General features: G+C 42.9%; 1 protein-coding gene across 2 annotated transcripts; it reads right to left on the bottom strand.

Moving 5' to 3' along the window:
* Positions 1-568: 568 nt before the first annotated feature.
* Positions 569-9,242, bottom strand: C3H8orf89 (chromosome 3 C8orf89 homolog). Of its 2 annotated transcripts, none has more exons than XM_052175402.1 (4): positions 9,084-9,242; positions 5,938-6,082; positions 2,630-2,685; positions 569-771 (listed from the first exon to the last, which is right to left on the bottom strand). In XM_052175402.1, the coding sequence occupies exons 1-4, from the start codon at positions 9,208-9,210 to the stop codon at positions 623-625; spliced, it is 477 nt and encodes a 158-aa protein (XP_052031362.1). In that variant the 5' UTR covers positions 9,211-9,242; the 3' UTR covers positions 569-622. The 2 variants fall into 2 exon arrangements, with proteins under 2 accessions (XP_052031362.1, XP_052031361.1); XM_052175401.1 differs by having other exon boundaries at positions 5,938-6,070.
* Between the last annotated feature and the right edge of the window lie 2,552 nt (positions 9,243-11,794).

Raw genomic sequence — 11,794 nt, 5'->3', positions numbered from 1 at the left:
GCAAAGCCCACTGCAAAGACAAGCCCGCAAGGGCATTTATCGGATTAGATCAGAAAGCACGTAAGCGCAGCTGAGGGAACACAGTTTCTGTCATGCTTGTGTTCTCATAATCCAAAGGCTTCTTGATGGAGGACATAGCACAATGGGTAGAGAACTTACCTAGCACACACAGAGATTTGGGTTCAAAACTCAGTACCCTTTTTATTTTAAAAGTAAAATCATCCTGCTTTAATAATAAAATATTCATGTTCAATTTTAAAAAGTAGCCAGGCAGTGGTGGTACACACCTTTAATCCCAGCACTTGGGAGGTAGAGGCAGGTGGATTTCTGAGTTTGAGGCCAGCCTGGTCTACAGAATGAGTTCCAGGACAGCCAGGGCTACACAGAGAAATCCTGTCTCGAAAAACCACAAAACAAAAAGAAAAGTAAAATCGAAATAAAAGTTAAATTCCATGTCAACAAAATACAAACCATTCCATATATAACATAAAATATTTATTTGCTATTTACATTTCATTTGTATGTATATCATATCACATATCAAACAAGTGAAAGGAAACAGGAGAAACACGCAAATGTGCACCATAAACCCAGGGAAGAGAGCATCGCGGTTTGGAACCCACTAGCAGTCTCGGAGATCTCGCTTCTTGCCTCTCCTCAATTTCTTGTGTGTTTCCTGGCGAATAGTGTCATACTCCAGTATGGCCATTCTGGAGAGCCTCTGTAAGAAGTCAGAGGGCGCTCCCGGGAAGGGGTCACTAAAGACACAGCCTGTGGGGAAGAAAGCCAGCTGTGAGAGCTGGGCTCAGAAGGCACGGTGACATTTGTGAGGCATGACATGTGGTACCACTGATGCCCACAAACACCACCGAATCGTTGCCTACATACCTAGAAATTACCAGAAAGGCCAATGCCTACTTCTAACATACTTAAAAAATGGCAAACTTTTGAGTATGTCTCAAGAAACTTTACCACTAACTTTGGGTATAATTACTTCAGGAAAATGCTGAGAGTTTAATGTAGGGCTCAGATGTCGGATATGTGTTTTCTGTCACATGTGGTATATACTGACTTCAACATAATGTCCCCAAATTTAACAAGTACAGAAGGGGAGGCAGTAAATGTAGACGTCAAAGCTGCCAGAGCCTTCTCTACATCTTATAGGTGCTATTAAGTTACCTGACTCGGCACACTTTTTTAGTGTCTGCTCTCAAAAAACAAAATTCTAATCAAGCATATGGAAGTGAGGAGTTGGGAATGTCTGGTTTAAGGACAGACTCTCCCTCCAAATATGATAGAAATATTCAATGGTGTGTGGAAAAGAAACTAACTTACTAGTCAACTTGGCGCTCTAAACATTTGTGATATAGACAGATACTGCAGTGACATGTGTTTAGTATACAGAATTCATTTTAAACACATGTCACTGCAGTATCTGTAGAAGATAAGAATGAGACGCCGGGTCTGGAGAGACGGCTTTGTGGTTAAGAGCACTCATTCACTGCTCCTCCGGATGTCCTAGGTTCAATTCCCAACACCCACATGGTAGCTCACAGTTGTCTGTCTTCTGGTGTAAAGATGTACATGCAAAGTGCCCATATACATAAGAAACACAAATTTAAAAAATCTTAAAAAGAAGGAGGAGGAGAAGGGGAGGAGGAGGAAGGAGGAAGGGGAGGAGGAGGAGTAGGAGGAGGCTGGAGAGATGGCTCAGTAGACTAGAGCTCTGCCTGTTCTTCCAGAGAACTCAGGTTGATTCCCAACACCCACATGGAAACTCACACCTTGTCTGTAACTCCACTTCCAGAGGATCTGATGCCTTCTTCTGGCCTCTGAGTGTACTAAACACACATGGTGCACAGTACTGCACCACAACATGCACTCGGGCAAAGACACCACACACATAAAATCATATTTTTTAAAAGAAGATAAGGACAGAACAGAACTCAGGAAAGGTGGTAAAGAGCTCAGTGCTAAGTTCACACCTCAGTCTGTGCTGAGGAGGAGGAGCCTCTTTGACTAGGCAGGAGTGTACACAGAGGTGGAGAATGCATGCAGAGGTTTAAACTAAGAAGGCCAGTGGCAAGGCTCCTAAGGCAGCCACGGGAGCTATGCTGAAGGCCTGGCCGTGGTCCTGAGAGGACAGAAGTGTGTGGAATGAACCTCAGATCCATCAAATTTACCAACTAAGTAGAGCTTAGCACAAACATTAACAAGCTACGCATGGGACTTGGACACATAATGGCAGCTCACAGAAGTCTGGGGCAGGGGATTACTGTGAGTTTTAAGCCATCTTTGCTACTTAATAAAACCCTATTCAAAAAGTAAAAGTTAGAAAGAAAGAAAGAAAGAAAGAAAGAAAGAAAGAAAGAAAGAAAGAAAGAAAGAAAGAAAGAAAGAAAGAAAGAAAGAAAGAAAGAAAGAAAGAAGGAAGGAAGGAAGGAAGGAAGGAAGGAAGGAAGGAAGGAAGGAAGGAAGGAAGGAAGAAGGAAGGAAGGAAGGAAGGAAGGAAGGAAGGAAGAAAGAAAGAAAGAAAGAAAGAAAGAAAGAAAGAAAGAAAGAAAGAAAGAAAGAAAGAAAGAAAGAAAGAAAGATAACCGGTGAGCGGAAGCAGTGAAGGGTAGCGTACCTTTTGACTTCTCCTGAAATGCTGCCGTGCTGCATGACTCTTTGGTCTTCTTTATCCTAAAGATTAGGGGCGGTCACACAATGGCATATGAGCCCTCAGCCTGCGACTGTGAAGGGCGCGAGGGGAGCCAGCAGTGCCCTCAGCGGTGCCCCCTGGCTGGTTAGGCTTTCGTTTGTTTCGTTTGCCCCTGTTCTGGGGACATGGCCCTCCCCGTGCTCTGGCATCTGGTAAGCATGTGATGTGTTCTACCAAAACTCACCTTGTTAAACGATGTCACATGAGGGTTAAAATAAGTGCAAGGGGGCTGGAGAGGTGGCTTGGGCGCCTGAACTCACACGCACATGAGTAAGACTGGCTCACTTTTCACTAATATCCTCTAGTTATCTACTTATTCTTTCAAAATTAATGTCAGCAGTAGCTAACAGCAATCCTATTTGAGAAACTCAAGAAATAAAGCTGCGGGCTGAAGAGCAGGCTCCTCGGTCATGAGCATTTGCTGGGCTTGCGGGGGACCCGGGTTGGATTCCCACAACACACATGGTCACTCACAACTCTCTAACTCCAAGGCCAAGAAATCCGACCCACCTTCTGGCTTCTGCAGGCACTAATCATGCATGTGGTATATATACATATAGCATGGAAAACATTCATACACATAAAATAATTTTGTTTTTGTTTTTGGGTTTTGAGACAGGATTTTATTGTGTAGCTTTTGTCTGTCCTGGAACTCACTCCATAGACCAGGAGGGCCTCAAACTCAGAGATCTACCTGCCTCTGTCTTCTAAGTGCTGATATTAAAGGTATGTCCCACCACCACCCAGTCAGTAAAAATATTCTCTATTTTTAAAAAAAAAAGTGTAATCCACATGCCTATAGAACTTGACAGGAGACCCTAAGTTCACTTAATGTTCTGCTATATTAGAGGCTAACCTGCTGTCTCAAACAAAATAATAAAGCTAGGGTTGGGAAGATAGCTCAGTGGTAGACTACTAGCACAGCATTCACAGAGCCCTGACCTCAATCTCCAACAGCACAAAAGCAAACAGTGGCAAATATCTTTAATCCTAGTGCTCAGGGCACAGAAGTAGGTGATCTCTGTGAGTTCAAAGCCACTCTGTCTACTGCATGAGTTTCAAAGACAACTGGAAAAACAAAAACCAAATCTAACATCCCAGTCTTGCATGCAGGCTGTGGGTAAATGACTTTAAAGTTCACTGTAGTAGGAAGATCATACGGAAATGTAAATCTGCCAAAGCTATTGGTTCATGCCTATAATCTAGCACAAAAACAAAACAAAAACAAAAACAACATACCCAGATATTTATCTGTATATCTAAATCTCCTTAAAAAAGTTATAACTCACATGTTTCTTTTTATTTATAAGATGGTCAAATGAACAAATATTAATCTGTGGTATCTAATGTTGGTTCTTAATGAGACACACCTCGAAAGAGGGACCCTAACTGAAGGACTTCCTCATCTGGTTAGGCCGTATATTTATCAGCCATTCTCTTAATTACTAATTAATAGAGAAGGGCAGAGCTAACTGTGAATGGTACCAGTCCTAGACAGGTAGCTCTGGACTGTATCAGAAAGGTAGCTGAGGCTGAAGAGATATCTAGAAGGCTAAGAGCACTTCCTGCTCTTCCAGACAACCTGGATACAATTCTTAGCACCCACACAGTGGCTCACAATCATCTGTAACTCTAGTTGCAAGGATTCAAACTCCCTCTTCTGGTCTCTGAGGATACAAGATCTGCATGTAGCACACATATATACAAGCAGGCAAATCACTCAGAAACATAAAATACAAATTTTTAAAAGAAAAGTAGGTGAATGTAAGCAGAGAGCTAGCCAGTAAACAAGGTTCCTCCACGTTTCTACCCTGAGTTCCCTCAATGAAGGATTATGGTCTGAAAGTGTAAAATGAAAAGCTTTACCCCTTGCCCCTACCCCAAGTTCATTATGTTTATCATGCCAACAACTAGGTCATAAATATTCAATGGTGAATAACACAGAAGCCTAGAAAAACCCATAGATACATCCATGTTTTTGTTTTGATGGTTGGTTGGTTTTTAGTTTTTGAAGACAAGGTTTCTCAGTATAAGCAGCACTGGTTTTCTGGACTCAATTTGTAGACCAGGCTGGCCTTGAACTCACAGAGATCCGCCTGCCTCTGCCTCCTGAGTTCTGGGATTAAAGGAGTATAGCACCACGCCCAGATTATTTTTTGTTTTTTAATATATATTTTTAATTGTATGTGTGTATGTATGTGTGTCTGTGTGTGTGTGCAGAGACCAGAGACATGTGACCCCCTGGAGCTGGAGTCAGAGGCAACCTAAGCTACCTTAACCTTAAGCTGCCTAAGGTGGGTGTTGGGACTCAAACTCAGGTCCCTGGAACCTCTGAGCCACCTCTTAGACTGTAGAGTGTTTTTTGTTTCTTTGGCTGGTTGTTTTGCTTTTGTTTTGCTTTGCTTCCTGATACAAGATTTTTCTATGTAGCTCTAGCTAGCCTTCGAACTCATGCTGTGACCCGGACCCAGGATGGCCTTAAACTCATAGCAAACCTACCTTAGCCTCCAAGAGCACTACAATTTTTGTTTGTTTGTTTTTTGTTTTGTTTTGTTGTTTTTTTCAAGACGGGGGTTTCTCTGTGTAGCCCTGGCTGTCCTGGAAGTCACTCTGCAGACCAGGCTGGCCTTGAACTCAGAAATCCGCCTGCCTCTGCCTCCCAAGTGCTGGGACTAAAGGTGTGCGCCACCACCGCCCAGTGTCTCAGGCTTTCTAAGTACTGAGATTACAGATATGCAGAGATAGCTAGGATTTTTTTCCAGAGGGAACTCGGGGCCTAGAATCCTTTGCAGGCATTGTGTCACGGAGCTACAGACTCAGCTCTTGAGCCAGGAAAGCTTGTAGTGGCAATCTACAAGGGCTACAGCTCTCCTTCCAGAGAAAGCTGGGTGTCGGAGACCCAGTGCAGCGGCTCAGTGAAGGCTGTCGTGGATAACCCCTCTGCTGCGCTTATGCGTTTGAACTAGGCCTGGAAAATCAATATACTTAAAAGGAGGCGGTGGGGAGTCTTTTAATCCTTTAATCCTTTCTGAAGATGTCACTAAAAAGACAGAAAAGTGCCTAATTCATCAACTTTAATGAAATGGCTAACTAACATGAAAATAAAAATTCAATCCTATATGAAAAAACTCAATAAGCGAGAATCAGTTATTAGCCCTGAAAGCCGTCTACCTTCAACATCTTTACTTACAAACAAATATTCAACAAAAGGGAGCCAAAACCAAGTTACCTACCTGATCGGAGGGATCTCAGCCTCGGTGTGCAGCAGGCGCTTATGAGCCTCCAGTGGAGATGAACTTAAGCTCTTTGACAATTCCGGTAAATATGGCATTTTGAGACATTCCTTGGGCTCTTCTAGACCAAATGCTATGGTGTATTGTGATAAAAAAAATCATATAATCATCTTGGTTAAATGCGTAATTCTTCTACCACACACAAAGTACCGCAAAGCCAATCAACCAGTAATGAAAGAAAGGAAGGTTCCTGTCACTCTCACACTGTTGACCCCAGGGAGGAGTGGACGTGGAGGTGGATAACTGAGAGGAGGGGAGCGGGTATGTGCCTCAGGAAGCGGAGGCAGGGGAGTCATGAACTGACGGCCAGTCCAGAGTGTAAGCCAGCTCACGGCCAGCCTGGGCAACTTAGTGACACTGGCTCCAAAATAAAAAGCGCAAAAGGATTGGAAAGCAGCTCTGTAACAGAGATCTCCCAGAACGGGAGAGACCCTAGACACCATCCTAGAAGGTCACCCGCCTCCCTACCAAACCCAAAGCAAGAGCAGCAGTGGCAGAAGAGGAGGCTGTTCTGCTGAGTTCGCTGTATTATTATTATTATTATTATTATTATTATTATTATTATTATTTTATTATTATATCATTATTATTATTGTATTCATTATATTCCTATTGTATTGTATTCAGACTTCATAGAACATTGGCATCATGCTTAGATAAAGTCACTTTCAAGACTTCTGCACTGCTTGCTACTTGACCCATCCTACTTTTGTGTAAACAGTCACAAAGCAAAATTACACAATCCTCTAAAATCCTACCCTTGGCATTGATTTGAATTTTCTCTCCACAAAATTCAAAGCAAGTCTGTAAACACCCGACACGAAGTATCCGGATTGTTTCTGTCGACTTCACATTTTGTCAACTCTTTTTTTTCTTGGGATTTGGTTTGGTTTGGTTTGATTGTTTTGGGTTTTAATTGAGACAAAGCCTCTATGTAGCTCAAGCTAGACTTGAACTTGCAACAATTTTCCTACCTCCGAAGAGATGAATCACAAGTGGACTCCACTATGCTTAGCTTCAAGTTTAGCTATTTTTTACTGCCTGCCTGTGTGTGTGTGTATGTGTGTGTGTGTGTGTGTGCACGTATGTCTGTGTGTGTATGGTATATACATGTGTGTGTATGTGTATGTGTGTGTATGTGTACAGAGCCACATTGGGGTATCATGCCACATGGTAGGAACTTGACATTAGCCAAGGACAATCCCTGGCTTCAGGCAGGATGATAGGGCATAATAGGGAAGTAGGTTACAGCAGGAATTTTTATCCTAGGGTAGAGAAGCTCAGGGTGAAGGTTAAGTTCATTGTTCCTCCAGGTCTATGAATTCCTGAATTAAGCAGGTGACCCACCCAGCTGCCTGAGTAGTGGAGCCAAGGACCACCAGACACTTCCCTGGAACTCATCCCGGAGTCTGGGAGGAGGGACATACCCAAACTGTTAAAAGGTCTGACTGCCATTAAAGTTGGGGCCTCAATCAGTAAAGAATCGTCCAGGCCTTGTTCTTTTCAGCCCTTCCCCATCTATCCCTCAGCTTCTGTTCCAGCAACCCAGTTCGTAGTAGCTGCAGGGAGCTATGGAATACAACATGTATGGTGTATACATGTGTGTGTGTGTGCATGTGCATCTGTGTGTGTGTGTGTGGTATATACATGTGTGTGTATGTGCATCTGTGTATATGTATAGTGTATACATGTGTATGTGCGTGTATGCATGTGTGTGTGCATCTGTGTCTGTGTGTATATGGTATATACATGTGTGTATGTGCATGTATGCATGTGTGTGTGAATGTGTGTCTCTCTGTGTATAATGCATACATGTGTGTGTCTGCATGTGTGTGCATGTACATCTGTGTGTATGGTATATACATGTGTGTGTATGTGTCTGTGTTTGTATCTATATGTATGTGTGCATATGTGTCTGTGTGTGTGCATATGGAAACCCACTATGGGTTACTTTGGGTCCCTTTATCAATCTCTTTCACCTAACATATTAAGGCAGAACCCAGAGTTAAGCTGCTTTGGCTAACCAGCTGGTTACCTTTCTCCTCCCAGCTACGATGGGGTAAGGAGGCCACCATACCTCCTGACCTCTTCATGCATTCTGGACCTGAACTTGTCTGTAAGTGTTTTACTGGCTGAGTCCTTTCCTCAGCCCCAAGTAAAGAAATCACAGCAGAGGAGAGAGAGGTAGCCCGGAGGCTCAGAACATGTGCTGCTCTTCCACGGGAACAGGGTTTTTCCAGCACCCACATGGCAGCACAGAATGCCTGCAACTGCAGTTCCAGTGGATCACAAAGCCGTTTCCAGTCTCCATAGGTACCAGGACTACTTGGTACACATAGATACATGCACACAAACACTCGGATACATAGCAATATACACACATCTTAAAAAGTAATAAAAACAAAGGCACTAAGTAGAAGGTAGAAAGAGGCAAAAAGCCTGGAAGGTCATAGTGCCCCGAGCCTGTCCTCTAGAACTTGGAAGGTGGACACAGGAAGGTCAGGAATTAAAGGGCCAGCATAGACTACAGGATAAATTCAAGGTTAGCCTAAGGTAAGTAAAATCCTGTTAGGAAAAAAAAAAGTGAGCCCAGGCTACACGGCAAGTTCCAGGCCAGCTAGGACCCTGTAGTGATACTGTCTCAAACAATATAAAAATATAATTAATAGACAAAACAATTTAAAATTATAAGTCAATAAACAAAATGTGTTTTCATTGCTCACAGAATATTAATCTTACTCCCACTTCTCCTTTCTTTTTTTTTTTTTTTCCTTATATGAGTACACTGTAACTGTCTTCAGATGCACCAGAAGAGGGCATCAGATCCCATTACAGATGTTTGTGAGCCACCAAGTGGTTGCAGGGAATTGAACTCAGGACCTCTGGAAGAGCAGCCAATGCTCTCAACCACTGAGCCATCTCTCCAGCCCCACTTTTCCTTTCTATAACCTTCATATACTAGCCCAGTATAAGCCATAGGAGTTACATAATCTCTCTTGACTGATTAAGGGAAGAAATAAATATCTGTAAATCCCACGCACTGTGCTTACGCGCCTCCAGGAGAATAAGAACTGAAATGGAGTTACCTTTCCTCATCTTCTGTGTTTCCAAAACTGCCTTCCGCCAACTGCTCTCAAACAGAAAGCAGTTGTCCAGGGAGCTTCTGGTGACATTAGAAGTTTCAAATTTGATCTCGGGAGATAGCATTGACATTTTCTCTTCTTTCAACAGCCTGGATGAGAAGGAGACACTGCTCCAGGGCAGGAAGGGAAGAACACAGGCATTTCTTGTAAATGTCCTTCCATATTCCCGGGAAGGCCAGACATTAACACACATTTGCCACAATATGGAAATATGGGTTCTTGGGATTTTATTTTGTTCACTTAAAGTCTCACTATACAGCCCTGGATTAACCTGGGATTTACTATGTAGACCAGGCTGGCCTTGAACTCACAGAAATATGCCTACCAGCCCTGAAAGTACTAGGACTAAAGGCATATGCCACCATGCCCAGCATATTCTTGAGACTTTTTAAAGCTAGACTGTTTTAAGAATAAAATTTATTATGTTTTAAGCATTTTAATGAATCTTTTCATTTGGTTGGTGTTTTGAGACAGCGTCTCTAGTAACCTAGGCTAAACAGAGTTCTCCAAGGGTGGCCTTGGACTCCGGACCGCCTGCCTCCACTGACGCAGAGCTGGGATAACAAAAAGGCGCGCCCCCCACCACCACTTTGACATTCCTGAAGACAACCTCTTAGGTGCTTTTGATGCCACAGGATTTGTGGCTAAAGATCTGAACACCAAACAAGACCACTCTATAGACAACAACAACCATGAAAATGATCTCAAAACCAGCACGAAGTATGAATTTCCAGATTCTTAAAAAAGACTTTTAGTTAGCAAGGCATAGTAGTACACACCTTCAGTCCCAGCACTCAGGAGAGACACAGGTTGAGTTCTGTGAGTTCAAGGCTAGCCTGGGCCACACAGTTGAGTTCCTGGACAGCTGGAAGGACAAAGTGAGATACTGGCTCAAAAAAAAAAAAAAAAAAAAAAAGAGAAGACTCTTAGAATCACAATCCAGACTCCATTCTAAGAACTTCTTTTATCTATAGACGTAGAGATGACTGGATAACTTTTAGCTTCAAGTTAGCCTTTCAGCAGCCCCAGGACGGGAGTGAGCGGCAGAGACATCATTGCTTACTGGTGAGAGTGGGAAGAGGAGGAGACGCAAATGGATTTCTGAACACCTCAGACTACAATGTCTTCCTCAAGCATTTTGTCTTGCTGGGTCAGAAAACAATGTTCTTAAAACTGGATTTTCCTAGAACACCCATATAATAAATACATGAAGACTCATTATACTATAAACTCCAGATTTATATTTTTTCTTGAAATTTCTAATGATAAAAGTTTGTTGAAAAGCCCACATTTGAAAGCCAGGCACTGTGGTGACCATCTTTAACCAGCACTCAGGAGACAGGTGCAAGCTGGTAAGTGCGAAGCCACACGCAGCTGCATAGCACGTTCTCAGAGAGCCCAGGCTACAGGGAGGAGGACTCCGTCCACATGATACTTCTGTAATCCAGCACTAGAATGTAGGTAGGAGAGCGAGAACTTAAGATCATTCATTGGCTACAAAGCAAGTCAACCTGGGCTCTACGAGATTGTCTAGAAAAGCATTTTTTAAAATAAAGAAGAGGAAATTTATTTATTTATTTATTTATTTATTTATTTATTTATATTTTTGGTTTTTTGAGACAGGGTTTCTCTGTGTAGCCCTAGCTGTCCTGGAACTCACTCTGTAGACCAGGCTGGCCTCGAACTCAGAAATCCGCCTGCCTCTGCCTCCCAGAGTGCTAGGATTACAGGCGTGCGCCACCACCGCCTGGCAATATCTCATTTTTCATCTCTCATTTATATCTTCTTTTGGCTGGTTGGGCTAAGGGTTTCTCCGTCTTATAGTCTACACACAAAACCAGTACCTTGTCTTCCTGGTTCTTCATATTGTTCTTCTGGCCTCTATTGCACTGATGTCAACTCGGAGCTGTAGCCTTCCTTCTCACTCTACTGGGTTTTGCCTTGTTCTTGATTTTCTAAGACCCTGAGATGCATCATCAGGCGATCTGAGAACTCTCTGGGTGTTTTAGCATAGGCACTCATAGCTCTCTATACGTTTTCAGACCCGATTTTGCTATATTTCTCATATTCTGATAGATTGTATCTACATTTTAAGTTTGATTCTAGTAGCTTTTAAATGTATCTCCTGTACTTTCAGTGACAGACTCACAATACAGAAGGCTAGTTGGGCAGTGGTGGTGCATGCCTTTAATCCCAGAACTTGGGAGGCAGAGGCAGGCAGATTTCTGAGTTCGAGGCCAGCCTGGTCTACAGAGTGAGTTCCAGGACAGCCAGGGCTACACAGAGAAACCCTGTCTTGAAAAACAAAACAAAATACAGAAGGCTACCCATCCACTGTCTACTGTCCATGTACTTTCTGTGTGTCTATGTATTGCAGATGCTTTCTTTTTTTCTTTTTTTTCCTTTTTTTTGTGCTCTTTTTTTTTATTTGATATATTTTTTATTTACATTTCAAATGATTTCCCCTTTTCTGGCCCCCACTCCCAGAAAGTCACATAAGCCCCCTTCCCTCCCTCTGTTCTCCCACCCACCCCTTCCCACTTCCCTGTTCTGGTTTTGCCCTATAATGCTACACTAAGTTTTTCCAGAACAAAGGGCCACTCCTCCGTTCTTCTTGTACCTCATTTGATGTGTGAATTATGTTTTGGGTATTC

Source organism: Apodemus sylvaticus, chromosome 3, assembly GCF_947179515.1.
Source record: "Apodemus sylvaticus chromosome 3, mApoSyl1.1, whole genome shotgun sequence".
NCBI classification, from domain to species: Eukaryota; Metazoa; Chordata; class Mammalia; order Rodentia; family Muridae; genus Apodemus; species Apodemus sylvaticus.
The sequence above is the reverse complement of the archived record's forward strand: the minus strand, read 5'-3'. Positions and strand labels throughout refer to the sequence as shown.